At 52.7% G+C, this 26,617-nt stretch overlaps 4 protein-coding genes across 5 annotated transcripts; 3 read left to right on the forward strand and 1 right to left on the reverse strand.

Moving 5' to 3' along the window:
* Window positions 1-2,381: 2,381 nt before the first annotated feature.
* On the forward strand, window positions 2,382-4,533 carry mboat4 (membrane bound O-acyltransferase domain containing 4). Its single transcript, XM_056602870.1, has 3 exons — window positions 2,382-2,495; window positions 2,695-2,919; window positions 3,564-4,533. Exons 1-3 carry the CDS (start codon window positions 2,389-2,391, stop codon window positions 4,531-4,533), a joined length of 1,302 nt encoding a protein of 433 aa, XP_056458845.1. The 5' UTR covers window positions 2,382-2,388.
* A 25-nt stretch (window positions 4,534-4,558) lies between these two features.
* Window positions 4,559-8,951, reverse strand: coq2 (coenzyme Q2 4-hydroxybenzoate polyprenyltransferase). Of its 2 annotated transcripts, none has more exons than XM_056602638.1 (8): window positions 8,887-8,951; window positions 8,166-8,490; window positions 7,441-7,607; window positions 6,308-6,429; window positions 5,978-6,063; window positions 5,753-5,886; window positions 5,356-5,544; window positions 4,559-4,945 (listed from the first exon to the last, which is right to left on the reverse strand). In XM_056602638.1, the coding sequence occupies exons 2-8, from the start codon at window positions 8,446-8,448 to the stop codon at window positions 4,787-4,789; spliced, it is 1,140 nt and encodes a 379-aa protein (XP_056458613.1). In that variant the 5' UTR covers window positions 8,449-8,490; window positions 8,887-8,951; the 3' UTR covers window positions 4,559-4,786. The 2 variants fall into 2 exon arrangements, with proteins under 2 accessions (XP_056458613.1, XP_056458612.1); XM_056602637.1 differs by having other exon boundaries at window positions 4,560-4,945; window positions 8,777-8,929.
* A 319-nt stretch (window positions 8,952-9,270) lies between these two features.
* Window positions 9,271-20,210, forward strand: LOC130392388 (zinc finger protein 462-like). Its single transcript, XM_056602871.1, has 11 exons — window positions 9,271-9,425; window positions 9,579-9,639; window positions 9,743-13,626; window positions 13,884-14,089; window positions 15,517-15,635; window positions 15,765-15,932; window positions 16,059-16,293; window positions 16,515-16,657; window positions 18,408-18,631; window positions 18,955-19,666; window positions 19,779-20,210. Exons 2-11 carry the CDS (start codon window positions 9,630-9,632, stop codon window positions 19,907-19,909), a joined length of 5,832 nt encoding a protein of 1,943 aa, XP_056458846.1. The 5' UTR covers window positions 9,271-9,425; window positions 9,579-9,629; the 3' UTR covers window positions 19,910-20,210.
* A 208-nt stretch (window positions 20,211-20,418) lies between these two features.
* mfsd10 (major facilitator superfamily domain containing 10) lies at window positions 20,419-26,400 on the forward strand. The gene is made up of 13 exons (XM_056602633.1): window positions 20,419-20,504; window positions 21,105-21,289; window positions 21,644-21,740; window positions 21,885-21,988; window positions 22,627-22,785; window positions 22,959-23,147; window positions 23,880-23,982; window positions 24,409-24,520; window positions 24,781-24,889; window positions 24,991-25,081; window positions 25,277-25,324; window positions 25,544-25,633; window positions 25,790-26,400. Exons 2-13 carry the CDS (start codon window positions 21,131-21,133, stop codon window positions 25,891-25,893), a joined length of 1,365 nt encoding a protein of 454 aa, XP_056458608.1. The 5' UTR covers window positions 20,419-20,504; window positions 21,105-21,130; the 3' UTR covers window positions 25,894-26,400.
* Window positions 26,401-26,617: the final 217 nt, after the last annotated feature.

Below are 26,617 nucleotides of genomic sequence, written 5' to 3' on the forward strand. Positions count from 1 at the left end.
GGGGGGGGGTAGGAGACGTGGCCGTGTGCGACTCTTGACACTAATATTTGATTTGGATAATTCAAATAAAATATTTTAAAAAATATATATATATTTTTTTTTTTGTTATTGCCATGTGCCCCCCCTCTGCCTTGGGCCCCCCCAGGACTGCCTCACTTTCCCCCGCAGTCCGTTGGCCCTGTGTGTACCTATAGACATATTTAGAGTATGCCTAATGCAAGGTATGGACAATCATTAAGTAGTGTGTGTTTTAAATAATCATAAAAAAACTTTAAGAATCCATTGCTGTCTTCATTCTTTACCTACCAACCTCTTTAAGAATGTTTTTGACTGCCTAGCAATCGACATATTGCAGATAGTTAACAACTCTCTCCAGTCAGGCAACTTCCCAAAAGCCTTGAAAACTGCAGTTATTAAACCCCTTTTAAAAAAGCGGAGCCTAGATGCCTCTATTATTAACAACTACAGACCAATATCAAATCTACCCTTCATAAGTAAAATCCTTGAGAAAGTTGTCCTCCAGCAACTTAATCACTTCCTGGCATCAACTGGTTGTTATGACACCTTCCAATCAGGATTTCGACCCCTGCACAGCACTGAGACCGCCCTCATTAAAGTTGTAAACGACATCCGTCTTAACACAGACTCTGGCAAAACCTCAATACTAATGCTACTAGACCTCAGTGCTGCATTCAACACTGTAGACCATACAATACTTTTGGACAGGTTAGAAAACCGGGTGGGGCTTTCAGGCACAGTCTTAAATTGGTTCAGATCCTACCTACAAAATAGGAACTACTTTGTTTCCATTGGCGACTTTGTATCAGAATCAACCAACGTAATGTGTGGAGTCCCACAAGGTTCGATCTTAGGACCCTCTTTATGTCGGGTGGGTTCTCTCTGGAACCCACCCGATGTGGGTTCCAGAGAGACTGTTGATCTGATCTTAAATACATTGCACTTTCAATTTTACCTACTAAAAAGCCTTTCAATTAAATTTTCTATTTTTACCAGAAAGATACATGATCTGATACCAGAGAGAAAGGATAAGGGTTTGAGACACAATTTCTGTCCGGGTTAGAGTCCTAGAATCTGGGTTGGAGTCCCAGAGAAAGGACCATGTTCCTTAGGTCGGGTTAGAGTCCCAGAGAAAGACCTGAGTTCTGTCTGGGTTAGAGTCCCAACGTCTGTCTGGGTTGGAGTCCCAGAATAAGGCCTTTGGTTCGTGGTTAGAGTTACTAGAATCCGGGTTGGAGTCCCAGAGAAAGTACCAAGTTCTTTTAGGTCGGGTTGGAGTCCCGACGCGGATACCAGAGAGACTGTTGATCTGATCTTAAATACATTGCACTTTCTATTTTACTAATTTCTTTGCATATGTTTTCTTTACTTATCTATTATTTTATTTTATTGTATCACAATGTTTATATGTGAAGCACTTTGAGTCTGCCTTGTGTATGAAAAGTGCTACATAAATAAAGTTGCCTTGCCTTGCCATGCCTTCAATCTTTTTATTGAATTCAGTCTCTGCTTCTGGCCCGCATTAAGGTAGCTTTGAGATGCTCCCAAAACACTCTACTGACACCTAGTGTCTATGGAGCAAAATGACAGGTACACAGAGGAACCACTTTTGGTTTTATATTCTCTGATGACCTGGTTGACTCAGACCTTTAAGACCAGCGTTACCACTGCAGCACACGGTGCATCTCCAGTCATGGCTGGGTGCAGCCGCGGGTCGATCAGGTATTGATAACGAGGGTGAGGGATGATTAGTGATTGGCATCAGGGACTGGGAGTTGTAAACCAGGACCTCAGCGACCACAGCTGTACATGGTTAACTTCTAATTGAACTAAGAGATTATGAATAATACATAAGAAAAGTCAACAAAATAGTAATAAATAGTACAAAACATATACTGTATACCTAGTGATATTGTATTATATTTCATTATGGTGTGTGTGTGTGTGTTAGTGTGTGTGTGCGTGTTAGTGTGTGTGTGTGTGTGTTGCCTGTGCATGTGTTGCTAAGAACGCTTGCAATGTGATAATAGCAAATAAACTGAACTATTCCTTCCTAGGATTCAGCTCAATGCGGCGTATTGAACCAACACGCCCGTCTGGACACAGCAGGTTAAAGAGGTTCTAATGGGCTCGTACGCAAACAGGTCGCAGAGGTGACCACGATAACAACCACGGGAACGCCCTGTGGTTTCCACAGGCGCTGAAGTATGGCTCTACACTGTAGCTGCCACACTCCTGTCAGCCAATCAGAGCTCTGTACTCAGGCTTTATTCACAGGTATTCCCTCAGTCCTCCAACCAGAGCTCTGTGCTCAGGCGGTAGGGGCTAGCGACTCAGCAGAGACAGTGAAACACCAGTTCATTGACTGCTATGGACTGGTTGTGGGAGCAGCACTGGCTCCTGTGGCACCAGTGTCTCGCGCTGCCGTTGGCTGTGCTTTACTCCCTGGCCCGGGCACATCTCTCCCTGACCTGGAGGTTGGTACGCACGGCTCCACAGCTCAACTCCTTATCAGACTACAGACACAGGGGAACTGGTATAGTCCCACGTAGTAAAAGAAGAGTGCGACCAGGCAGGAGCGGGATGAATGTGTTACTAAAGAGGCCTGCAGCTCTCTGTGGTCGACACGTGTTCCACCGGGTTCCTCGAGTCACTGACGCCCGTTTCCCCGAGCAGGTACGTCAGCCTGGGCCTGGGGGGCTGTCTGCTGGCCGTCGGCACCATGGGGGTCTACAGCCTGGTGGTCCTCGTGGCCGCGCTGGGGTTCGCTCTGCTGGTGGTGTGGGTCCCCCCCGACCGGGTCCACGGCTGGGTGTTCTGGGGGCAGATGCTGTGGCAGACCGTCTGCCACCTGCTCCTTCAGCACGGGGAGGGCCTTCTCCCCCAGGGGGGGGGCGTCAGGTAGGGGTCTCACCCGTCTGTCTGTCTGTCTGTCTGTCTGTCTGTCTGTCTGTCTGTCTGTCTGTCTGTCTGTCCGTCCGCCTGTCCGTCTGCCTGTCTGTCTGTCAGGGGGACTGCTGCGCAAAGGATTCAACTTAAATCCCGACAGATCGTAGACCGTCGCTGCAGGGAAGTCTTTTAATTAAGGACTTCCACTAGTCCATTTAAACCGGTTTCATAATTTGTATAATCACATTTTCTAAATCAAGAATATTTTTTTTGTAAACAGAAAATCTGTCAAATCAGATCGATGCTCTTTAAAATGAACAAAAGATATCAAATGTTTTTGACCGAATACGAAACCAGTTATTCCATTCCCCTGATGAATCCTCTAACAGTAGTCTCTCTGCCCTGGGGCCCAGGGCCCTGGTGGGGGTCCTCTAACAGTAGTCTCTCTGCCCTGGGGCCCAGGGCCCTGGCGGGGGTCCTCTAACAGTAGTCTCTCTGCCCTGGGGCCCAGGGCCCTGGTGGGGGTCCTCTAACAGTAGTCTCTCTGCCCCGGGCCCAGGGCCCTGGTGGGGGTCCTCTAACAGTAGTCTCTCTGCCCCGGGCCCAGGGCCCTGGTGGGGGTCCTCTAACAGTAGTCTCTCTGCCCTGGGGCCCAGGGCCCTGGTGGCGGTCTCCTCCCTCATGCTGCTCACCCAGAGGGTCACCAGCGTGTCCATGGACCTCCAGGAGGGGCGGATCCGTCTGCCCCAGGGGGGCGCTGCCAGCTGCCCCCTCTTCCTCCTCTCGCTCTGCAGCTACGTGCTCAGCTTCCCGACCCTGCTGGGGGGCCCCCTGTACCCCTACAGCTACTTCGTGGGCTGTGTAGAGGGCTCGGGCCCCGGGGCCCCGCCCCTCCCTCTGGGCGCGGTCTCGCTGAAGCTGCTGCAGGTCCTGCTCCTGGAGGGGGTCCGGGCCGGCCTCCTGCGGGGCCTCCCGGGTCCCGGGCCGGCGGCGGCGGTGGGGGGGCCGGCGAGGGCGTGTCTGTGTCTCTGGGGCGTGGCTCTGGCTCTGAGGCTGCGGTACTACTCCCACTGGGGGGTCAGCGAGGGCCTCAACCTCGCCGCCGGCTTCGGCCCCCGGGGCCCCGACCGGGGCGGGCTCTCGGACGGCGACCCCTGGACCACGGAGGCGTCCCCCCGGGTCTCCGAGTTCGCCCGGCGGTGGAACGCCACCACGGCGGCGTGGCTGCGGCGGCTGGTGTTCCGGAGGGGGGGGCGCTGCCCCCTGCTGCTGACCTTCGGCTTCTCGGCCTGGTGGCACGGCCTGCGCCCTGGGCAGGCGGCGGGCTTCCTGGGCTGGGGGCTGGCGGTGCGCGCGGACTACGCCCTGCACCGCCACGTGGGGGCGGCGCTGAGCTCCCGCTGGGGGCGGGGGCTGTACGCGGGGCTCAGCTGGGCCCACACCCAGGCGGTCATCACCTGGGTGGTGCTGCTGGTGGAGGCCCGGGGCGTGGCCCCTCTGGGGGCGTGGTCCTCTGGGGGCGTGGCTCCTCTGGGGGCGTGGTCCTCCGTGTCCGTGCTTCTGTTCCCGCTCCTCAACGCCGCTCTGGCGCTTTGCTTCCTTCTTAAGCCCAGAGCGTTCAGTTAGACGTGTTTGTGATATTAAATTACTAGCAGAGATTCAATGTGTGTTTTTTAAATATATTTATTAATCAATTATTTATCAAGTCACATGCAAATTAAAAAATGAAAAACTGTATGAAATACATTTGAAGTAAAGGATTTCACAGCCTGCGCCTGATTTGTCTCTGTAAGCAAGCTCTACGTTCTCTTACATAAGAACCAGTTCATGGTGGAAAATAAAGACAAACGAAGCATCTGAAGAACGCCCAACGTCTTCCTCAAGACGTCTGCAGTTCTTCATCTTGCAGTAAAGTCTCTCTCCTCTCCTTCCATAAGTTGCCGGTGACGATCCCCAGGAAGAGCAGCAGACCCAGATTCCTGTTGGACACGAAGGTGTTCCAGCAGGCCTCTGGTCGGTGGATGTCCAGCGCGTAGATCTACAGGAGGGACGGTCGATACGTTGGCTTTAATACGTTAAAATTCAGAGCATCTAGCAGACACTTTTATCCCAAGCGACATACAATAAGTACATTTGACAGACAAAGGAGAACAACAACAACAATATACCTCTGTCGGTACAGTAAGGATGTTCATAGAACCAAGTGCCAAGCACTAACCATCACTAGGTTAACCCATTCCCCGTACACAACAAAGACAGCTAGGGTAAGATGCTACACCTTGATAAGTGCCAGGACGTACAACAGACAATAAGTGAATAAGAGGGGTGGGGGGGGGGGGGGCTACGCAGAGTCCAGGTGAACTCTGAGCAGGTTCACCTGGATTAGACTTAATACACGATAAAGGTTGGCTAAACATCCTCCGGGCCCGTGGCCCCCAGCGGGTGTACCTGGTGCCCCAGGTGGGCGGCCACGCAGGCCAGCGTCAGGTAGTAGGGGAGGGTCTGCTCGGCGTTGACCCCGGCCACGCCCAGCCCCGCCACCATGGCCGCCGCGAAGCCCGTCAGCCAGGGCTTGGTCTGCTCCCGGAACATCAGCGCCGTGGACTTCACCCCGATCTTCACGTCGTCCTCCTTGTCCTACGGGGGCCCCAGAGAGACGGGGTCACAATACAACGACGTGGACTTCACTGTGTGCAGTCGAAATACACATTCAGTGAATGTTAACGTAAACCATCACAACAAACTGCAGTAATCCCTCTATTATACTCTATCTATCTATCTATATACACACAATGCAATACTATACGATAGTCCTCAAAACGTGGCCCGAGGCGCTGGCGGTCACCTGATGGGCGTAGATGGTGTCGTAGATCAGGGTCCACATCACCCCAGAGAAGTACAGGGGCAGACAGACGGACCAATCACAGGAGCCCGCCACGGCCGACCAGCCAAGCAGAGCCCCCCAGTTGAAAGCCAGCCCTGGAGGAGAGAGGGAGGGCTAGTATCAGAGCGGGGGGGGGTCTGAGCAGGGCTTGCTGTTGGGGCCATGGGGGGTGTGGATGGAGCGTACCCAAGAAGAGCTGAGGCCAGTAGGTCACCCTCTTCATCAGCGGGTAGAGGAGCACCAGGGACAGGGAGGCCGCGCCCAGCGCGATGCTGCAGGGACCACATGGGAGCCGCGGTCGCTAAACGGACTGCGCTTAACGGACTGGGTTTCAAAGTGCTTTGAAATAAGTGCCTCACACTCACTCATTCATACAACATCCCCAGATAAATACACACGACGTATTCAAGCATGAAGGCAACAACCAGCTCGTTAGGAGCAATAAGTAATTAGTAATAACGAGGTGGCGTGTCTCCAAAGGACCCAGATGGGACCCTCATGCGTCCACGCGCTCACCTGTAGTAGTTGAGGCAGAGCAGCACCCCAAGGCCCAGAGACAGCTGTCCTCCAAGGAACACCAGCGCCTGCAGCTGGGACACGTCCCCCGCTGCGATGGGCCGGCTGGCCGTCCTGGACACCTGCACCCACAAGATACTGAGTCCACCTGCACCCACAAGATACTGAGTCCACCTGCACCCACAAGATACTGAGTCCACCTGCACCCACAAGATACTGAGTCCACCTGCACCCACAAGATACTGAGTCCACCTGCACCCACAAGATACTGAGTCCACCTGCACCCACAAGATACTGAGTCCACCTGCACCCACAGTCACTGAGTCCACCTGCACCCACAAGATACTGAGTCCACCTGCACCCACAAGATACTGAGTCCACCTGCACCCACAAGATACTGAGTCCACCTGCACCCACAAGATACTGAGTCCACCTGCACCCACAAGATACTGAGTCCACCTGCACCCACAAGATACTGAGTCCACCTGCACCCACAGTCACTGAGTCCACCTGCACCCACAAGATACTGAGTCCACCTGCACCCACAAGATACTGAGTCCACCTGCACCCACAGTCACTGAGTCCACCTGCACCCACAAGATACTGAGTCCACCTGCACCCACAGTCATTGAGTCCACCTGCACCCACAGTCACTGAGTCCACCTGCACCCACAGTCACTGAGTCCACCTGCACCCACAGTCACTGAGTCCACCTGCACCCACAGTCACTGAGTCCACCTGCACCCACAGTCACTGAGTCCACCTGCACCCACAGTCACTGAGTCCACCTGCACCCACAGTCACTGAGTCCACCTGCACCCACAGTCACTGAGTCCACCTGCACCCACAGTCACTGAGTCCACCTGCACCCACAGTCATTGAGTCCACCTGCACCCACAGTCACTGAGTCCACCTGCACCCACAGTCACTGAGTCTGGGACACCTGCAGCCACACACAGCACACCCGTCTGCTCCACCTTACAAAGCTTATGTAAACAAAGCCTCATTCCACACACCGACTGAAGTATTCATGTAAATGCAAACCCATACTCTGATTATACATTCAATATTTTTGGATCCAAAAGAAGATGCTTTAAAATATTAAAAAGCCGTTTATGTTGGTAATACAGCACCTTCCGGTCGAAGTCTCTGTCCCACATGTCGTTGATGGTGCAGCCGGCCCCCCTCATCAACACAGCCCCCGCCCCGAACAGGGTCAGCATGTCCAGGGGGGGGAGGCAGCCGGGGGCTGCGGCCAGCCCGATGCTCCAGGCGCAGGGAAGGTACAGCAGCCACGTCCCTTCAACCAGAAGAGCCGTTAGGACCCAGCCCAGTCAGAGGGGGACTGGTCCCACACTCCCCTTCCACAAGGTTGACCCCAAGTGGAACCTTCATATATTTGTCACCATGCAGTCAGAAAGAAATTAACCACTGTTCTGATTCAGAAGGTCAGCCATATTGTGAACGAGGCCATTAGCATCCCAGTGAGGAGGATCGAGGTTTGTGGTTCTCTGGCGGGACAGCTTGGGGAGCCGGTTGAGACCAGTTCCTACCTGCTTGGAGTTGTGGCTTTAGGCGACTGCTATTAGACATAATGAATTACATTTATATACAAAGCACCGAAGAAGAAAGGAAACCCATTCTCAGTCGACAGTAGTTTAGAGGGAGAGCGGGTCGTCTGGACATCAGAAGGTTGCGGGTTTGATCCCAGGCGCCGACTAACCCAATATGGAGGTGACCCTGAGCATGACACCTAATCCCGCAGTCCCCTTGTCTGGTGGACACTGCTGGTGTGTATGAATGAATGGGTGATTGTGAAAGTGCGTCCCATGCTATAAGACGTTATTTATAGATTTACCTATTGGTTTATCCATCCTCATCAACCGGAGGTAAGGCTGGACCCCGGGGGGCGCCATGTTGACAACGGCCGCCGCCGACACAACGAACGCTCTCCGCCCGCCTGTCACCGCCTGCTGCCGGGCAGACAGAAGAGACGCGGTCCGGCTGTGGACCCCGGGGGCTCCAGCTCCACCCCTCTGGTCCACAGAGCATCGGGAGAGGGCGGAGAGGTGGGAGACACAGGGCCCGAAGGAGATACTCCGCACAGCCCGTAGCGGGCCGCTCAGTTTAACGGTAAACATGGTGCCGTGCGTCCACCAAATGCGTCCACATAACGGTCACCTCTGCCAGGGGGGGAAAGAGACACAAAAGGGATCACACAAACAATGGTGGGACACACAACACAACGGTTTTGCTTAGAATGGTTGTCTTTTGTCATTGCATCATCGTGTGAAGAAGGGCCGTGGGTTGTCCGTGTGACGCGCACCGGCCTGGACAGACAGCGCTTTCTATTTAACGAGTAACGAGTTCATTCAAACTTCAATACTGAATCCAACCTGAACTGATTCAACCTTCATGGTCCAGACTGCCTGCTGGTTTAATGTCGTTAATGTAAAGAACACAGTGTACCTTATGATGGACGGATATGATCATTTAGAAGACGGAAAACTCTCCAAAGTGAGATGATTGTACCGTTAGACCCTTCAACAGAAGACGATAAACAAAGCCTACAGACAGACCTCCTCCAGCAGGACCAGACTGACAGCTCAGGTCCGCCCGGAAATGGGTCCGGGGGGGAACAACAGAACACAACCGTGTGAACCACATAGAGATTTATTCTTATTGTCTCTAAAAAAAAAGTGACATAATACATAAATGATTCCGTTTTGCTAAACCATGTCTATTTGAAGTTAATTTGAAGAAACGAGACCCTACATCTCCTGAATTACGAGCATTTCTTGACTTGAATGCCGGGCACCGATTTAAAACTGCATATATAACTTCATATTATAGTGAAATCATTGGTTTACGGTCTGAGTAACATGTGTGATTTCCAAAAATAATTAAATTAACTTGATAAAACATTGGCATAATGAACGGATTTCGTCACTGAATGGATCTGGTTCCGGAAGTCACGTGGCTCCCTGATCGCGGGATAGTAAACTTTTCCCGGTACAGAAACAAAACCACCCGATCACACCGAACCAGGCGCCTTATTGATCCAACCAATCAATGCACATCCTTCACAATGATGCTCCATATAGCGCCTTCGTCCTTTGTGAGTACCGTCACCATGGAGATAGTAGAGATGGATTTATAGAGTCTCTGTGCAGACAGATGTGTTGATACAGATGTACTGGTAGAGATGCATGGAGCTACACACGGCAGGGGGCGGATTCCGGACGGACTTAATGAGTATCTATTCCTTTAGGTACCTAACTTGTGATTGCATCTTCATCGCCGGGTGTTTGAATGCATAAAAATGAAACGAGGTACGTATTGATGCAAGTATTGATGTATGTATTGGCATTCTGTTTTGACTATGGTTTTGTTTTCTCTTAATGTTAACATTCAGGCCATTCTTCAATCTCCTAGATTCAAGATGCTCTACCGGCAAGTCGGCCCTCCTTACCAGTAATGAGCTCCTCCAGGTCGAGAGGTTCAAGTGCTCTCACTGTGGCATCATCTTCACGGCCAAGCTAGAGCTGCTGGAACATCTGCGTGAAGAGCACGGCCTGAATACAGAGAAGGCCATCAGGAACGTCGTTAATGCCGGCCACCTGACCAGCAATCGGGTCCCAGTCCAGAGGTACCAGTGCAGTCACTGTTTCATCTTCTTCCCGTCCAAGCTAGAGCTGCTGGACCACCTGGGCAAAGAACACAGCCTGAACGTAGAGAACGCCCTCAGCACCGCCAGGAGGGCCTGCCCCGTGCCGAGCACTCAGAGCCCCCCAGTGCAGAGGTTCCAGTGCAGTCACTGTGTCCTCATCTTTGAGTCCAAGCTCATGCTGTTGGAGCACCTGGGCAAGGACCATGATCTGGACGTAGACAAGGCCATCAGGAACGCCACCTTACCACCCCCAGGGGAGGCCACACCGAGCCCGAAGCCCTCAGAGGAGGTCGCCACAGAGAGGAGCATATCTGCGTTGCAGCCGGAGGTGAACAGGCTGAACAGGACACCGGACACGTTGAGTACAGTAATGGGAAATAAGCTGGTGGCCAATGAAAAGAGCCCCCCCAATATTGCAAAGCCTACCTCAAAAAACAAGCGTGTCTCCAGCCTGGCCGGCCGCGGGAAAGGAAGCCAAGAAACATCCAGAAAGATAACGCAGTACTTCAGCGCATCGTCTGGGCAAAACGTTAAGTCTTCCTTGAGTTCCTTCTATCATGTGACGTCACCCGACCTGTTACAGAGGGCAGATACTGTCACTCCTCCTGTTAAGAATCCTAGGCATGGAATGATAAAGATTAGATTGCCAACATGTGCACCAAGAAAACCTCTCCTCCCAGACGGGTCTACAGTTACTCTTGAACTGATCAATGGGGAGGAAGATCTGAAATTACCCAAAAAGGACTTTAATGACCAACAACACAATGGAAATGCTGGTATTTCTCGACCAAAACAAATGGAAGATAATCCTTCAATAAATAGTCCTACACCCAGAAGCCTCCGAGCAGACCTTCAGTGTGACTCGTGCACGTTTTGTCACAAGTCTGTGGTGGCCATGTTTGTGCACTACCAATCACAACATCCCCAAATAGTTATTACTTTGGATCAAATCAGACGAACCAGAGCTTTGGTCTCCGATACAAAACCTCTGTTACCTGAAACGAGTTCAGAAGATCTCATCCTGGACGCACCAAATCAGGATGAGTCACCAACGGACCCTTCTGAGGAAAATCCTTCTTCAGGTTCTTCAGAGAGAACAAAGGTCCAGTCTGAACCGCTACCTGAAGAAAACACATCTGCTGTAGATCCACCTGATCCCCCTGACGCTCCTCAGCGCCCCCTTGTGGACGCCACTGGTGCTCCCTGCAGCGTCCGACCCCCGACTCCCATACTGAGCGGTCAGAAGACTCAGCTTGGCGCGAGCACGAGTCCTCCGGTGCTGGGACCCCCCCGCTGCGCAGCAGTGGACAGCGCAGTGGGGGGGTCCCCCGCCATCAGTCGTCCTCGGATCTCTAGGAACGCCCCCCCTCGCCGCCCGACTCCGCCCCAACACGAGGCCCCCGTCCGGAAGGAGTCCTGCGCCGGAGTAGAAGCCCCCGGCAGCCCTGCCGACGGCCTCAAAGACGGAGGCCACGGTGAAGCCAAAGAGGCAGAAGAGCTGGTGATTCGTAGATCGCGTGGCAAGAACTTGTTCTTCTGCCCGAAGTGCAACTATGGGAACCGTTGTTTAAGACTCGTTTTGGTTCACTTTAAAAACAAACACAAAGGGTTTCAAACGACGACACTTACTATTTCCAATTACACAGAAGCCATTCACAGACAAATGAAGAAATCGAAATCCCCAAACAATCAGATTACTGTTTTATCCTCTGGTCTGCCTGTCCCCATTCTGCAAGGCCAGGGCTTCTTCTTTTGTCCCCAGTGTAACTACGGTAACCAGCTCATATCAAGGGTCATGGACCATTTGAAAAAGTCTCATCCTGATGGTAAGATATCCAAGAGGCAAATATTTGGATATACTGCTGAGGTTTATGAACAACCCTGCGAAGAACAGTTGAAGTTTGAGGCTATCAGCCGGCCGTCCGAGCCAGCGCTTGGGGAGAGAAAAATCACACCCTTTTTGTGCCACAGATGTGACTATGGTGCCTCAAATGCGTATCTTTTAAAAAGGCATTTAGGTAAAAATCACAAAATTCATCAAAGTGCTGAAAATATTTTAAGAACGGCCTTTGCCAAAGGACGTATAGAGGAAGGTTTCCACTGCCAGTGGTGCCATTTTTCAGACAAGAAAGCCGAAAGAGTCTTCGACCATTACAAAGAAAAGCACAGATCCAATGTTAGTAGCCTTAAACACATCATAAATCACTTCCACATGGCTCCCAAAGATGCTCCCTCTAAAAAGGAAAAGGAGCCCACGTCTCCAGCGATGAGATGGAGGATCTCATCGGGGACCAAGAAGGCCAAGAGCTTCTCATGCTGGAAATGTTCCTTCAAAAGTATTTCATTGACCGGCCTCACAAAACACAAATCCAGGGCTCATCCCAGCCCTGTGAAGGGAAAGGCTTCAGCGTCTGAGGACCTCGGTCGCGAGGCTGAGGACCAGAACAGCCATGCAACGGAAGCAGATGGTCAGCTTGACTATAATCTGGCCCCCAAAACACTGGAACCATCGCCCGGTCTTTCCTCCCAAAGTACCCCTTCTTCCAGAGTGTACATGTGCCGTTGCTGTTCCTTACTCTTCAGTACATGGCAGGGACTCAAGATTCACTACGGAATGAAACACTTTGAGGAGTGGAAGAGTCAGCCGTCCCTGTTTGAGGAGGAGGCTGCGCTGGAGGGCCACAGGACGGAGGGGAACGTGGTCTTCAAGTGCCCGTGGTGTGTGTATGTGCACACGACCAGGCATGGGGTCGTCTCTCACTGCCGTGCCAGACATCATACCAAAAAGGTTAGAGCTGAAGTGTTTGAAAAACGTTTAGCCCACGTGCCCCACGGGTCCAATGGGGGCAACCCCCGCTCCAGGGTCCGTGCGGGGGGGTACATGTGTCACACCTGCAACGAGGTCTGTCGCTCCCTGAAGAAATTCAACCTGCATGACGTGAAATGCCATGGGGACTCCGGTTCGTGTGTCCTCAAACCAGCTGCTAAATATGCACTAACAAAGCAACTGCTGTCTAAATACCAGGGCTCGATGAAGAAGGGCTTCTCCAAGAAGAACCAAGCCGGGCTCCTGAAGTGCCCGTGGTGCAAACACGTCGAGAAGAGCAAAGAAGCCTTGGCTAAACATGTCAACGCCTGCAGCAAGAGCATGCGCGACGTGTTCAAGTGCACTGTTTGTTCATATATCACATTATCAAACAAATATCTGAAGCAACATTATAGAACCGCGCATGGGCTCGAATCCAAAACACCTGCGATGGAGTACACCGCCGTGAGCTATAACTGTAAGCTCTGCCCGTATGTGTCTTCAAGGCGTCGGTATCTGCTCTGTCACTACACCAAGTCTCATGGAATGGACCCCCCTGAAGAGTTGAAAGTCAAAAAGTCTTTTGAGTGTCAGAAGTGTGGTCAGATGTTGAGCTCCGCCAGCGGTCTCAGTGCCCACTACACGGGGGTTCACTTGGCACATTTTCAAATGGACTTTAAAGTGCTCTACCGCTCAGCCAAGCGGCGTGCCGTGGCGGGCTATGCCTGCCACCGCTGCGGGCTGGAGGTCCGGAGCACCAGGCAGCTGCGGGTTCATCTGGACCTCCACAGGGCGCAGCAGCGGGGGGGCGTGTCCGACCGGGCCGTGGCCCCCTCCAGTCAGGTGAGCCTGAAGTGTCCTTCACTCAACCGCTTTGGTTGATCTGTGTTCCACCTAAAGCCCAGCGGTTTATTTGCATCTTGAATTCCAATGTGGTGACATTGTATTTGAGACTATCGGGATGCTGGTTTCGACTTGAATGTTCTCTTCTCGAGGTATTAGTTGTTATTCTGTTCAGCGTATAGTAAGTGGACAATATTCCCAGCATGAGATGTGTTCATGCAGCTGTCCATCAACCTGCTCTTTGGTTTTGCTTCCAGTCCAACAGGAAAGGGGCGTCGCCGAAGCCCGTGACCAGCCCAGCCCCCGAGAAGGCCCCCCCCCGGGCCGAGGCCCACGCCTGTGCCCTCTGCGGCCGCTGGTTCCCCTCCCTGCTGGGCCTTCGTGTCCACGAGCGCCGCAGCCACGGGGAGGAGGCGGCGGTGGGGGGGCCGGCCCCGGGGCCCGCCGCCCTGTCCACGGACCGGTGAGTGGACCCGTACCGGGTGGACCTGATCCAGGGTCTGAAGGGCGTCAGGGGCCTCGTGGGGGGTCCTGCCCTCCTTTATGGGTGTAGACCTGATCCCGGGTCTGGTCTAAAGGGCCCCCAGGGACGAGGAGCTAGGGCTGAACGATTGATCAAATCCAAACCGACATCACGATGGAATAAAACTCAATTTGCAAATCAAAAAAATTATATGTATACTGATTGTTTCCTGTGATTTGTTTGTTACTCACTGGAGGTCAGTAAGATTTGTATTTATTTTTTCTTTTACAATTCAAAAGATAAATACAGATGTTATAATATAATTCATCTCAACACATCGGCCTGGCCTAAAGGAAGGAGCCGTTTATGTGTTGACTGCGTCCGATGTGTTGGTCGTATTATAGAACGGTTTACTGATGTTTAGTGAATCATACAGACCATAAGGGACTTTAAACACACAAGGTGCATACTGTACCACATCTGTACCACAATCTGTACCACATCTGTACCACAATCTGTACCACAATCTGGACCACATCTGGACCACAATCTGGACCACAATCTGGACCACAATCTGGACCACAATCTGGACCACAATCTGGACCACAATCGCAATATTGGTCGAAAGAATCGCTATTAGAATATTCCCTTAGGGACCAGGTAGCCCTTAGGGACCAGGTAGCCCTTAGGGACCAGGTAGCCCTTAGGGACCAGGTAGCCCTTAGTGACCAGGTAGCCCTTAGTGACCAGGTAGCCCTTAGTGAGCAAGTAGCCCTTAGGGACCAGGTAGCCCTTAGGGACCAGGTAGCCCTTAGGGACCAGCGTCCTGCGTGGCGTCCCTTAGGGACCAGGTAGCCCTTAGTGACCAGGTAGCCCTTAGGGACCAGGTAGCCCTTAGGGACCAGGTAGCCCTTAGGGACCTGCGTCCTGTGTGGCGTCCCTTAGGGACCCGGTAGCCCTTAGGGACCAGGTAGCCCTTAGGTAGGGACCTGCGTCCTGTTTGGCGTCCCTTAGTGACCAGGTAGCCCTTAGGGACCAGGTAGCCCTTAGGGACCTGCGTCCTGTGTGGCGTCCCTTAGGGACCAGGTAGCCCTAAGGGAGCTGCGTCCTGTGTGGCGTCCCTTAGGGACCAGGTAGCCCTTAGGGACCTGCGTGGCGTCCCTTAGGGACCAGCGTCCTGCGTGGCGTCCGGTGGAGCGCTGCTGCCCGCGAGGCCTTTAGGAAGCGCAGAGACCAGACAGAGGACAGAGGACAGAGGAACGTCGGTCAGGAGTTTACTGTTTTACGGTTGGAATGTTACGGAGAAAGGCCTGGTGGTCGGCTGCGGTAAGGCAGGCGCTCCCTCTACAGACCTCTTTGGTGACTTACCAGATGATTCCAACGCTGGAGCGCCTGATTCGAGTGCTCCTCATTCCGTCCCCCCACAGCTTTGACCAGTGCACCCAGTTCCGACCCGGGAGTCTGAAAGCGTTCCACTGCCTTATCTGCGCTTATCGCACCAACATGCTGTGTCTGCTGAAGAGCCACTTCCGGAAGAAACACCCAGGTGAGACACACACACACACACACACACAGACACATACACACACACAGACACACACACAGACACACAGACAGACAGACAGACAGACAGACGGACAGACAGACCACGTGAGCGTCGTCTGTTCTGCTGCAGAGCCTCCAGCTGACCGGAGCGCTGGTCCATCGGGGAGCCTCGAGGTGGAGGGGGACGGCCCCCCAGCAGCGGGGGACCCCCCAGCCGAGGAGAACCCCCCCGCTGCCCATCCAGACCTCCAGAGGGACCCCTCCCCGGCCCCCCTGCCGGCAGTCAAAACCAGCAAACGCAAGTGACCCCTGTTGCTGTAGTTGCAGTCCTAACTAATAGCCCAACCTAATACGTTTGTTGGGTTATTCCCGTCATTACCTACACGACGGCCTTGTTGTGATCGTGTTACCTCCTCTCTTACAGACTCTGTGTACTCGGAGCCAGCAGAGGTCCAGAGACAGCTGAGTCACTACAGATCAATGGCGCCGGCCAATAGCGTGGCTCCTTTGTCCGCGGAGGTGTCTGGCGATAGGACGCTGCCCTGCGAGTTCTGCGACTTCTCCAGCGGGCACTGGTCGAGTGTGCGGCGGCATTACATGAACATCCACGGCAAGAAGGTCCACCGCTGCAAGGACTGCTGCTACTTCACTGGACTCAGGTGGGAGCTCTGAGGGGACGCCCTCAGTTACTGTTACTGTTACAGTTTAGGTCACCCCCGGCGGCCCTGCGATGTCGCTCGCTGCTTCGTTACGACAGCGCAGTCTGGGCTCGTGTGATCCACTAGTTTAAGGTCCGACGGTTCCGGTGAAACCAAACTGAGAGAGTGGCGCCTGTGGTCGTGAAGTCTTCCTCTTTCCTCTGGTTTTCCTCCCCCTTTAGGAGGAAGCTGGATCTGCACAAGAAGACGGGTCACTCCCGCGGCCCGGCGCAGCCCCCGCCCCAGAAGAGGCTCCGCTGCCCGCTGTGTCTCTACCACACCCTCAGCCGGGACCACCTGGTGGACCACGTCGTGCTGCACCGCCGTAAGCACTCCAAACGGGTCGTTCCCAGGCCGGTACCGGAAGCTCCTCCGACACGCCTAGAACGCAGTAGATCGGCTATCGGCGAGCACGCTAGTAAATGGGCCGATCCGATACGTCACATGACTCCTTTACCACGCAGGCAGAGAACAGCGCCAACTCTACGGTGCTAGGCTGCGTTCGTTAGCGCTCGGAGGTGGGAAGTCGGACTGGGGAACGCGTCGTCTCCGACCTACGAGCGTTCGAGCTACCAAGTTGGAAAAACATGGATGCTCACGCTTAACTAGAAGAATATAAATGATTTATTGTAATTATAAATGTAAATGATGTAGTTGTGTAAAAATAATAATTGTCGACAGTAAGTGAAGCGACTACATCATCACAAAGCCCAGTTCAGACCAAAGATTCGCTTCGACTTGCAATGAGACTGTTTTGGAACGTTGCAGGGGAAAAGTTGCAGCAGTGTGAACTGGTCGTTCCAGCGCGGCTGATGCCGTTGCAAGGAGTCGCCAGAGATTGTGTCACATGTCAAATCGGCAGGTCCAGTTTTAGAACACAACGACGTAGCTGTTTCTCTTCAGCCAGTCAGGACACAGCACAGAACAACTTGTGCGTCACGGCCTTACTCCGTTGTTATGGTTACATGTGGCCATTCGAACATGCCCCCATTCAGACACCTTTTAGTAGGCCTACCGCCTCCGACTTCAGGTCAACATTGGGGGATCATAAATATTTCGTTCAAATGTGTTCAACTAAAAGTAGCCATTTCAGTGTTTTTTATCTGTAATTTATTTGATTAATTCCACATTTTGGTTGTGATGATGTATTTAATAACCCATTCCATCAATTGACGACTGCATTTTACAAGTGTGTTACGAGTGGCGGCGCATGAACTCATTTAACATGCCCTGGGAATGTATAAATATTCTGTGAAACTTAAAACTGGACCATTTATTCATTAGAGTTGGATTTAAACTCAATGCAGGACCACTATTGGAGTGGATTGGAAGAACCTTGGAACGAAATGTATTGTTTTGAGTGATGCGGCAGAACAATCAAGGAATGGGCGCAGTATCGGCCCAAAAGCAATAGGCCTACAATGCGCTTTACAAAGGACAAAGGCGAGAATATAATCTAGACCCACCCCTTTACACACAAATTCTCGAAGAGGATCAATAAAAATAAAACCACAGCTTTTGCCCATAGAAATCTCTCTACAAAGATTGGCGTAGGCACCCTGTTTCTGCCGCGGAAGTAGGCCTACCAACCGCGGCTCCATATTCTCGGCTTTCTAACTCGCCGTCTTCTCCTTTTCGTTAGGCCTTTTTACACTGCCAAGCCGGTTCGGTCGCAGATTGGCACGCCCAGCGATTTCACCGTCTGATCTCAAGTTTCCTGTATAAAACCGAGGGGCTAAAATCCCCCGTTCGACACGGCGCGGGCTTCCTTGGTTCACTGGAGGAGGCGGGTTGTGCACGGAGTCCAGACCGCTTTCGAATAATTTGCATACTCCTGAAATTTTTTATTTTTTTTATGAATTTAGTTTTAGAACGCCGCAGCCCGTCTCGTCGCGAGTCGTTGCGAGGCAAATCTTTGGTCTGAACTGGGCTTCAGAGAAGCCTCCGATAAGGGGGGTGCTGTTCGTAGTTACAGTGCTCGACGCTGTATCGGCCGATATGCAAGTTCAGGAATCGGAATCGGGAAGGAATAAATGTTATTGGATAATGGGAGCATCTCTACCGTCTCCCCCCAGAGGAGCGCGTGGTCCCCATCGAGCTGCGGCGGCCCAGGCTGTCACGCTACCTGGCGGACGTGGTCTTCCGCTGCCAGGAGTGCACCTTCACCTGCGGCAGCGCGGGCGCCCTGGGGGCCCACGCGCTGAAGCACGGCCCTGCGGGGCCCTACGCCTGCCGGCTCTGCTACTTCCGCTGCCCCCGGCTCAGCCTGCTGGAGGCGCACCTGTGGGATAAGCATCAGGTGAGGCGAAGGGTGGGGAGGACGGAGCATTCCGGTTTGGGTTTCAGCCCCTCCTTGGTGGAATGCCGGCTGGCAGGTTATTCCCCTTCACCCAAATCATCACCCTTTCATTAGGAGTGCATCCATTCATCTACTTTACTCTCCCCTTACTGGGGATGTGAAGTCCCCTGATGTACTGTCTTCTGCAGCCAGAGCCCCTCCCTGTTTCTGGAACATTGTGTCATAACTTCATCCAGCCGACCTCTGAGTGGGAGGAACAACTTGAACGGAGCAAGAAGCTCGAGAATCCATTCACAGTTCCCTTGTTCCTTTGTCCCGTCCAGGTGGAGAGGAACCATGAGCTGGTGGGACAGGTGACCCTGGACCACCTGGAAGGGAGGAGCGGGGGGGGGGAGGAGGGCCAGGACGCATGGTCCCACCCCAGGGAGGGGAACCAGGATGAAGAGGGGGTCACCCCAGGGTGGGACGGGGTTCAACGCCGAGGGAAGCAGGAGGGACGAGACGCCACGGAACGGCCGCGACGCAGAAGAGAGGAGGAAGAGGAGGGGCTGAGAGGTCAGGAGGAAGAGGAGGGGCAGCGGCGTTGTGATGGGCGACCGCCGGCAGCACCGAGGGGCTCGGAGGACGGGTGTACTGGGGGGGTGGGGTTCACGAGCAAACGGAGGGCAGAGGGCGAGGCCTCGGCGCTGGAGGACGGGGGGGCCGTGGGACCCCCCGGGGGGCCGGGGGCAGACGGCGGGCCCTCGGGGGCTCAGGGGTCCTCCGGCGCGTCTGGGAGGCCGCCGCCCGCCGCCCCCCCCGTCCCAGACGGAGCCGCGGACACGGAGCCCCGTGAGGAGCCGTCGCTGAGCCCGGAGGTCCCGCGGGACCACCGGGCGGGGCGGGGCGACGGGCTGGGGAGCCCTGAGATGCCCGTTCTGGAGAACGTCTACCTGGACCGGAGACTCTCCGGGCAGGGCTCCCTCCAGCGCGGAGGGTCCCCCAGCGGAGGAGCCCTGGGGGGCTCGGGGGACCCGGGGACCTCTCCCACCAAAGGTAAGGGTCCGGTACCGGGGCCCGCCGGGGGCCAAAACAAACAATCAGATGTTGGTGCGTGATGAGGGTGGAAGCTGTTTAACGTCAGTCGGTCTCTCTCCTGTCCCAGCAGCCCCCGCAGACCCCAGCGCCGCCCCGAGGACGCGCTCTGGAGACCCCGGCGCGCTGAGCTGCCCCTACTGCGGACGCATCTTCTGCACCGCCGCTGAGCTGCAGGGTCACGTCAAGAGGCACAGGATGTAGAATCAGAGCCACATCAAGAGGAACAGGATGTAGAATCAGAGCCACATCAAGAGGAACAGGATGTAGAATCAGAGTCATGTCAAGATGAACAGGATGTAGAATCAGAGTCATGTCAAGAGGCACGGTAGCCTCAGACTGATGGTCAGATCAGCTGCTGACGAGTGTCTTTGTAAATAAGTTGTTCTTTCTGTTTTATTGGCTGTAATCAGATATTTTATGAACTTTGTAGAACTCTTTCTGTTACAATGTCTGGACCTTTTTTTTTTCTTAAATATGTTTTCCAATAAAACAAGTGTTTCTAATCACTACATTTATTTGTATCGACTGATTTTGCTAGATTTAGATTATTAAAAAACGTCCAATAAAATCTGCAAGAACAAGAATTTTAGTTATTGAGAAAAGAGCCAAGAAAGTAAATAAACGATAAGGATGATGAGACCTCGTGGGCGTGGCGTTCAAGGTCACGTGGTTCGCCAAGTGATACGGGACTCCGCTTCCTGGTCTCAAACTAGTGAGGAGAGCCAGTGAGGAGAACCAGTCAGGCTGCAGATGAGCAAGGCACCGCTGTCTCTGTTGACTCGTATCTGGGGGTTCGGTGTGAGTATAGCCCTACTTCAGAACTTCGTTCTTCTGCGTTCTGTTTTATGTAATAGTTAATACGAGTTAAGTTAATGATTAGGCCAAGGTGTCTTCTACAGTTCGTATGGATTTAAGTCCGGGTTTAAACTTGTTTAAATGGGATTCTTTGATATGAGTTGTATGCATTGTATTTTTTTATTTCTACCCTCAGGTAGAAAGGTAGATCATTCAATAATCAAACCCTACCCTGGGTGTGTTCCTCTAGCATATCTGTTTCCTCATTCCTTCCAGTCAGACCTGCTCCTTCCTGATCGATAATGTCTCTATTCTCATTACCGTAATCACAACGTTAACGCGGCGGGTTTTATGGCTTCAACCGTAGCTAGAGCAGGCGCCGAGTCCACTTTACCTGCAGGTATGGTTTGAGAAGACCTCAAAGAAGAACAAAACAAACAGAACTATCAACAGAACTATTAACTTCACCCTGAGTTGACTCTGACATTGACCGTATCCACCGTACTTGGTAACTGTGTTTTTGTTCCCAACAGGAACATAATGTACAGTTTGTCTTCCATTAATTTGACCTCGTTCTCTGTTCAACACGGTTCCTATGTAGTGTTCTGGCTGAGCAGACCGTGAAGGATGGCTGGAACGTCCAGCGAGACCGTCTCCGGGGAGAAGGAGAAGTTCTCCTCCAGGGTCATCAACGTGGTGTTCGTCGCTCTGCTGCTGGACCTGCTAGGCTTCACCCTGATCCTGCCACTGTTCCCCTCCATCCTGGACCACTACGGACAGACTGCGGTGAGACCCACAGACCCATCCCTGGTCCATCAGGGGATGTACCGTTCCTCCAGCACAGACCCCCACCTGGACATTGTCCATGCCCCCCCCCCACACACACACACACACACACTCCTCAGCAGCTAGAGCTCAAGTACCATTGAGCAAGCTCCTTGAAAAACAGTCCTGGTTTCAACCTAGCAAGTTTAATTCCAGCTCAGCAGGAATGCGCCGCCTCCACCATCTTCTGATCCCACCTCTCCACACCTGGGGGGTTTGACCGAAAAGCCGTGTGTTCAGTCTCTGCATCGTCCTGCTGCTCATTCAGAAGGCTCCTATTGGTTGTCTGATTCCTCTTGTGGTGTGATTGGTCAGGACCCGGTGTACCAGTCCCTTCAGAGCGTTGTGGATTGGTTCAGGGAGGCGGTGGGGATTCCAATGGAGAGGAAGTACAACAGTGTTCTGTTTGGGGGTGAGTACGGTGTGGTGATGACGGGTCCTTCCTTTCACTCTGTGTGTGAGACATTACTGAGTTCATTGAGTCAGTTTATAGTGTTGTTGTAGTGTTTTACCGTCCATGTTCTGCTCTGTGTCCCGCTCCGGTTCGTCTGTTCAGGTCTGATCGGGTCGCTCTTCTCTCTGCTGCAGTTCCTGTCGTCCCCGCTGACCGGCGCCGCGTCAGACCGCCTCGGACGACGACCGCTGCTGCTGCTCACCACGGTGGGCAGGGCGGCCGGGGGGAAAGGGGGCAGCACGGGGCAATGAGGGGCAATGGGGGGCAACAGGAGGTAACAGGGGGCAGCAAGGGGGCAACAGGGGGGAACACAGGGTAACCATGGGCAACCAGGGGTAACAGGGGGTAACAGGGGGCAGCAAGGGGGCAATGGGGGGGAACACAGGGTAACCATGGGTAACCAGAGGTAACAGGGGGCAACAGAGGGCATCAGAGGGCGACACGGGGTAACATGGGCAACACAGGGTAACACAGGGCAACAGGGTGAAAAAGGGGGCAGCACGGGGCAACAGAGGCTGCTCTCCGCTCTCTGACAGGTCCTCCTCGTTTGCCTAAACTAACGTTATATTTAGTTAAATCCAGAAGGCGGTTTAGGCAAAAGGCGAACGTCGACGATAGGTCTGCTCACGTGGAACTGAGAGTCGATCCGGTTTGTGTCTCAAAAAGGTCTCTAAAGGATGAGCTGTGATAAAGAAGTAAAACAAAACCGATGAACATAATGTAATAACTGCTAACAGAAAGACGGGACCCTTTCACACTAACCCTTTAGCAGCAGCCAATGACAGAGACTCTGAGGAGAGCGGACCAATCCTGCAGCAGCCTGACCCCCCTCTCCCCCCTCCAGGCCGGGCTGGCCCTCTCCTACGCGGTCTGGGCCTGGTCCCGGAGCTTCAGTGGCTTCCTGGTGTTCCGGGTCGTCGGGGGAATCTGTAAGGGGAACGTGAGCGTCTGCACGGCCGTGGTGGCCGACCTGCCCTGCCCGAAGGCACGCAACCGAGGAATGGTACGTGGTCGCTCTCGTGGTCAAGGAGAACGGGAACAACGAATGAGGTTCAAAGTCATTGGGGGTGTACTGTGCTTTTCTAATGTGGTTAGTCTAAGTCTAGTCTTAGGTTGGTCTAAAAGTGATGTACAGCTCAAACGGCTGAACCCATTCCGGTGGACGTGTGTCCTCAGGCCATGATCGGCATCGCCTTCTCCCTGGGCTTCACCCTGGGCCCGCTGATGGGGGCGTACTTCGCGGTCCACGCCGGTCAGGGGGAGCTCTTCCACCAGTACCCCGCCCTGCTGGCCCTGCTCTTCAGCCTGGCAGACCTGCTCTTCATCTGGCTCCTGCTCCCCGAGACCCTGGCCAAGCACCTCAAGGTGAGCGCCAGACCCAGGCCAAGCACCTCAAGGTGAGCGCCAGACTCAGGTTAAGCACCTCAAGGTGAGCGCCAGACACTGTTCAAGCACCTCAAGGTGAGCGCCAGACACTGTTCAAGCACCTCAAGGTGAGCGCCAGACTCAGGCCAAGCACCTCAAGGTGAGCGCCAGACACTGTTCAAGCACCTCAAGGTGAGCGCCAGAGACTAGCGAAGCACCTCAAGGTGAATCTGGGTTGGCCTGTGAAGGTACTCTCAGTCCAATGAGCAGATAGGCTAACACTGGCCCAGATGTTTCCATTCCACTGCTTAATGACAGCTAGTGAGGTCATCTGTTTGGGCAGTTCTCTTTGTGTACACATCCCAGTATACACATCCCAGTATACACAGCCCAGTATACACAGCCCAGTATACACATCCCAGTATCCACAGCCCAGTATACACATCCCAGAAGTGTACAGTCATGTAGGAGTTGTTGCAACATGTTACATGTTACATGTTACATGTTACATGTCGTCGTTGCAACATGTAAGATGGAGGAGCAGAGATAGTTTGAGTTGATTAAACTTAAGTTTTGATGCTCCTCAATTTATAATTAGATAATGCCGGCTCACAGATAACAGTAAATCAATCTAGTTCCTTTTCCGAGCCAATAAACCAAAGTTGAACCATGCTGTGTTAAATCTCTCTGTTGACCCAGTGGTGTGTGATGATGTTGATCCTTGTGGTTCAGGTCTCGTCCCCGGGACTGGAGGGCCCCAGAGACCTGCTGAACCCCGGCTCCCTGTTCTATTTCTCGGCTGTGTCCCGGGTGAGGGACCCCCCGTCCAAACAGAGTGAGCCCCTCCCCCACCTCATTCACCCTCGCCGGGCCGTCGGCACCAGGCCAAAGGACCAGAATATGGAGGAAAATATCTGTACACATTTCAAAGAGAACATTAAAAACGACATTAATACAGTTTGTTCAAATAAGTTAAATACACAACAGGAGCAGTAGTAGAATAATGAATGTAAGCTTTCCAGACAGTAGTTAATGTGAGTTAGGGTGGTTTAAAGGTGGGGTAAGATGCTGTGTGTGTGGGATGACAGTTGTGTTAATGTGAGTCCGGGTGGTGTAAAGATGGGGTAAGATGCTGTGTGTGGGATGACAGTTGTGTTAATGTGAGTCCGGGTGGTGTAAAGATGGGGTAAGATGCTTTGTGGGGTGACAGTTGAGGTAACGTGTGTTCGGTGGTGTCAAGATGTCGCGCCTGGGTTGACAGGAATGAGGAAGCTGCAGGTCCTGGGCCTGGTCTACTTCTCCTACCTCTTCCTCTTCTCTGGGCTCGAGTTCACCCTGAGCTTCCTCACGCACCAGCGCTTCCACTTCACCAGGTGAGAGGAAACCAGCCGCTTCCATCCGGGTCCGTCCGGTTCCAGCTGGTTCCAGACGTACGAAAATGAAGAGGGCTCTTGTACTTTAGTAATCTATAGTTGTGTAATAACTAGTAAAACAGGTCAAGCTGGCTACTGCTTCTGTTTTGTTGTTCTGGTAGATGGAGCCTTTTGTTTTAAATAAAAGGGTCCATCTTTTAATTATAAAACTTTACTTTATCAAAACATTATTTAAATGACTCTTCGTACTTTCTTTGCAGTATGCAGCAAGGAAAGATGTTCTTCTTCATTGGGGTCATCATGATGTCGATACAGGGGGGGTATTCTCGCAGAATCCAACCGGGTCACCACATCAAGGCTGTCCGTACGGTAAGACCTCCGGAGGGAAGGGAGACAGGCCCGGGTCAGCTGGCCGCACCGGGTTATAGAAGGCCTGTTTCTGGATTCAAAAGGTTATTCCTTTCCTTCAGGCAATCCTGGCCCTGATTCCAGCGTTCGTTCTGGTTGGGCTCGCATGGAACTTGGTGATGCTTTATCTCGGCCTGGCGTTGTACGCATTCGGTAAGTCCACCGTTTTATCCGAGAAAGCAGCTCAACTCAAGCCATCTTTCTAAATTGGAAGTGAAAGCTTTATTGTCTTGAAACTGTAATCTAATGACGGAAGTGAAAGGCTAGATGGATGATGTTTGTCCCTGGAGGGACCAGTCCCTCATGGAACCCTCCAGAACACTCACCTTCTGTCCTCCTCTGTTCCAGCTGCTGCCATCGTGGTTCCCTGTCTGTCCACGCTGGTCTCTGACCACGGTGAGGCTCTCCTCCGTTACCATGGGGATGGGATTCACTCTCATGTCCGCACACAGAAGGAGGACTGAGTGAATGGAGTAACGGTTTTAGAGCACAGTGATGCGAGTGTTAAAACAACATTGATTCATGCACTGAGGTCTCTTTGGTGTTTGCATGCGGTCGATAGACTTCTGACATTCTGAGTGCCACAACCCCAGCTGACGTCTCGTGTCCCTGCAGGCTCGGCGGGCCAGAAGGGGACGGTCATGGGGATCCTGAGGAGCCTGGGAGCGCTGGCCAGAGCGCTGGGCCCCATCGTCACCTCCTCCGGTAAACAAGTCGTCTCCCCCCCGTTCCTTAAAGAATGCAGACAACCTCTGCAGTCCAATAACTACAAATGGACATTAATAGTGTTGTAGCTATTTTGAAAGTATGAGGATGGATGGAGAGCATTCCCTTCACCCTGCCTTGCTCTCTCCTCTTCAGTGTACTGGATGGCCGGAGCCGAAGTCTGCTTCATCCTCACGTCGGCCATGTTTGTAGTTCCTCTGCTGTTGCTCAGAACAGCAAGCAGGCTGAAGACGGAGTAACCGGTGAATCACAGCCAGACTGAGAAGGATGAGTCCTTCAAGGCGTTATACTGGGAATAGCACTAAAAACAAAGAGCTTTTAGATTTAATTTACATCTTTTAAGTTGATTTGTTTACATCTTCTTGGGAAGAACGGTTTTATTTGGTCACATATCGCAATGAGTAGATGTATCCATAACAGGACACTACTACAGGGAACTGAAAGCATTTCATGGGACCAAACGATGCAAACACTTTCTATTTTTTATACCTCTACGCGTATGGGCCAAGACATTCAATATATATCTCAATCATTTATGTCAATGTTTATTTTTATATAAATGAAGTTGTTTTTTTTCAAAACAGTGTTTATATTGACAACAGAGTTGTTAACTTAAGGTACAGTTGTTTGTCTTTTAATACAAATATACCGAGCTTTGATAATGAAATAAAAAGATTGAGCTTCTAAATAACTGTTTATCTCTGTGTCGCTGCGTTTCCTGAAACTGCCGCATGGGGGCACTATCCTAAATGTCCCACTGCTAGTAGAGCTCCAACCCAGAGTGCTCTACTGCTAGTACTGATGGACCCTGTGTCCAGAAGACCCATCCGACAGGTAGCTCCACCTGCTCGGCGGAACCGTGGAACACTCGCGATGCTCCGAATAAGTGCGTGTGAAGAAAGACAGAGAACTGACATTCTGAAGGGCTGAAGATGGACACAGTGGCTCACTTTCTAGGTGGGT

This window comes from Gadus chalcogrammus, chromosome 11 (genome assembly GCF_026213295.1).
Source record: "Gadus chalcogrammus isolate NIFS_2021 chromosome 11, NIFS_Gcha_1.0, whole genome shotgun sequence".
Classification (NCBI taxonomy): domain Eukaryota; kingdom Metazoa; phylum Chordata; class Actinopteri; order Gadiformes; family Gadidae; genus Gadus; species Gadus chalcogrammus.

Excerpts from the sequence above, each read along its gene's own strand:
- mboat4 (XM_056602870.1), top strand. The coding sequence starts at position 2,389 with ATGGACTGGTTGTGGGAGCAGCACTGGCTCCTGTGGCACCAGTGTCTC. Across the intron at positions 2,496-2,694 it reads CATCTCTCCCTGACCTGGAG|GTACGTCAGCCTGGGCCTGG; the intron begins GTTGGTACGCAC and ends TTCCCCGAGCAG. Across the intron at positions 2,920-3,563 it reads CCCCAGGGGGGGGGCGTCAG|GGCCCTGGTGGCGGTCTCCT; the intron begins GTAGGGGTCTCA and ends CCTGGGGCCCAG.
- coq2 (XM_056602638.1), bottom strand. The coding sequence starts at position 8,448 with ATGTTTACCGTTAAACTGAGCGGCCCGCTACGGGCTGTGCGGAGTATC. Across the intron at positions 6,430-7,440 it reads ACAGAGACTTCGACCGGAAG|GTGTCCAGGACGGCCAGCCG; the intron begins GTGCTGTATTAC and ends TTGTGGGTGCAG. Across the intron at positions 5,545-5,752 it reads ACACCATCTACGCCCATCAG|GACAAGGAGGACGACGTGAA; the intron begins GTGACCGCCAGC and ends GGGCCCCCGTAG.
- LOC130392388 (XM_056602871.1), top strand. Across the intron at positions 13,627-13,883 it reads CCGTGGCCCCCTCCAGTCAG|TCCAACAGGAAAGGGGCGTC; the intron begins GTGAGCCTGAAG and ends TTTTGCTTCCAG. Across the intron at positions 15,636-15,764 it reads CTTCCGGAAGAAACACCCAG|AGCCTCCAGCTGACCGGAGC; the intron begins GTGAGACACACA and ends GTTCTGCTGCAG.
- mfsd10 (XM_056602633.1), top strand. The coding sequence starts at position 21,131 with ATGGCTGGAACGTCCAGCGAGACCGTCTCCGGGGAGAAGGAGAAGTTC. Across the intron at positions 21,741-21,884 it reads CAACAGTGTTCTGTTTGGGG|GTCTGATCGGGTCGCTCTTC; the intron begins GTGAGTACGGTG and ends TCGTCTGTTCAG. Across the intron at positions 22,786-22,958 it reads AGGCACGCAACCGAGGAATG|GCCATGATCGGCATCGCCTT; the intron begins GTACGTGGTCGC and ends GTGTGTCCTCAG.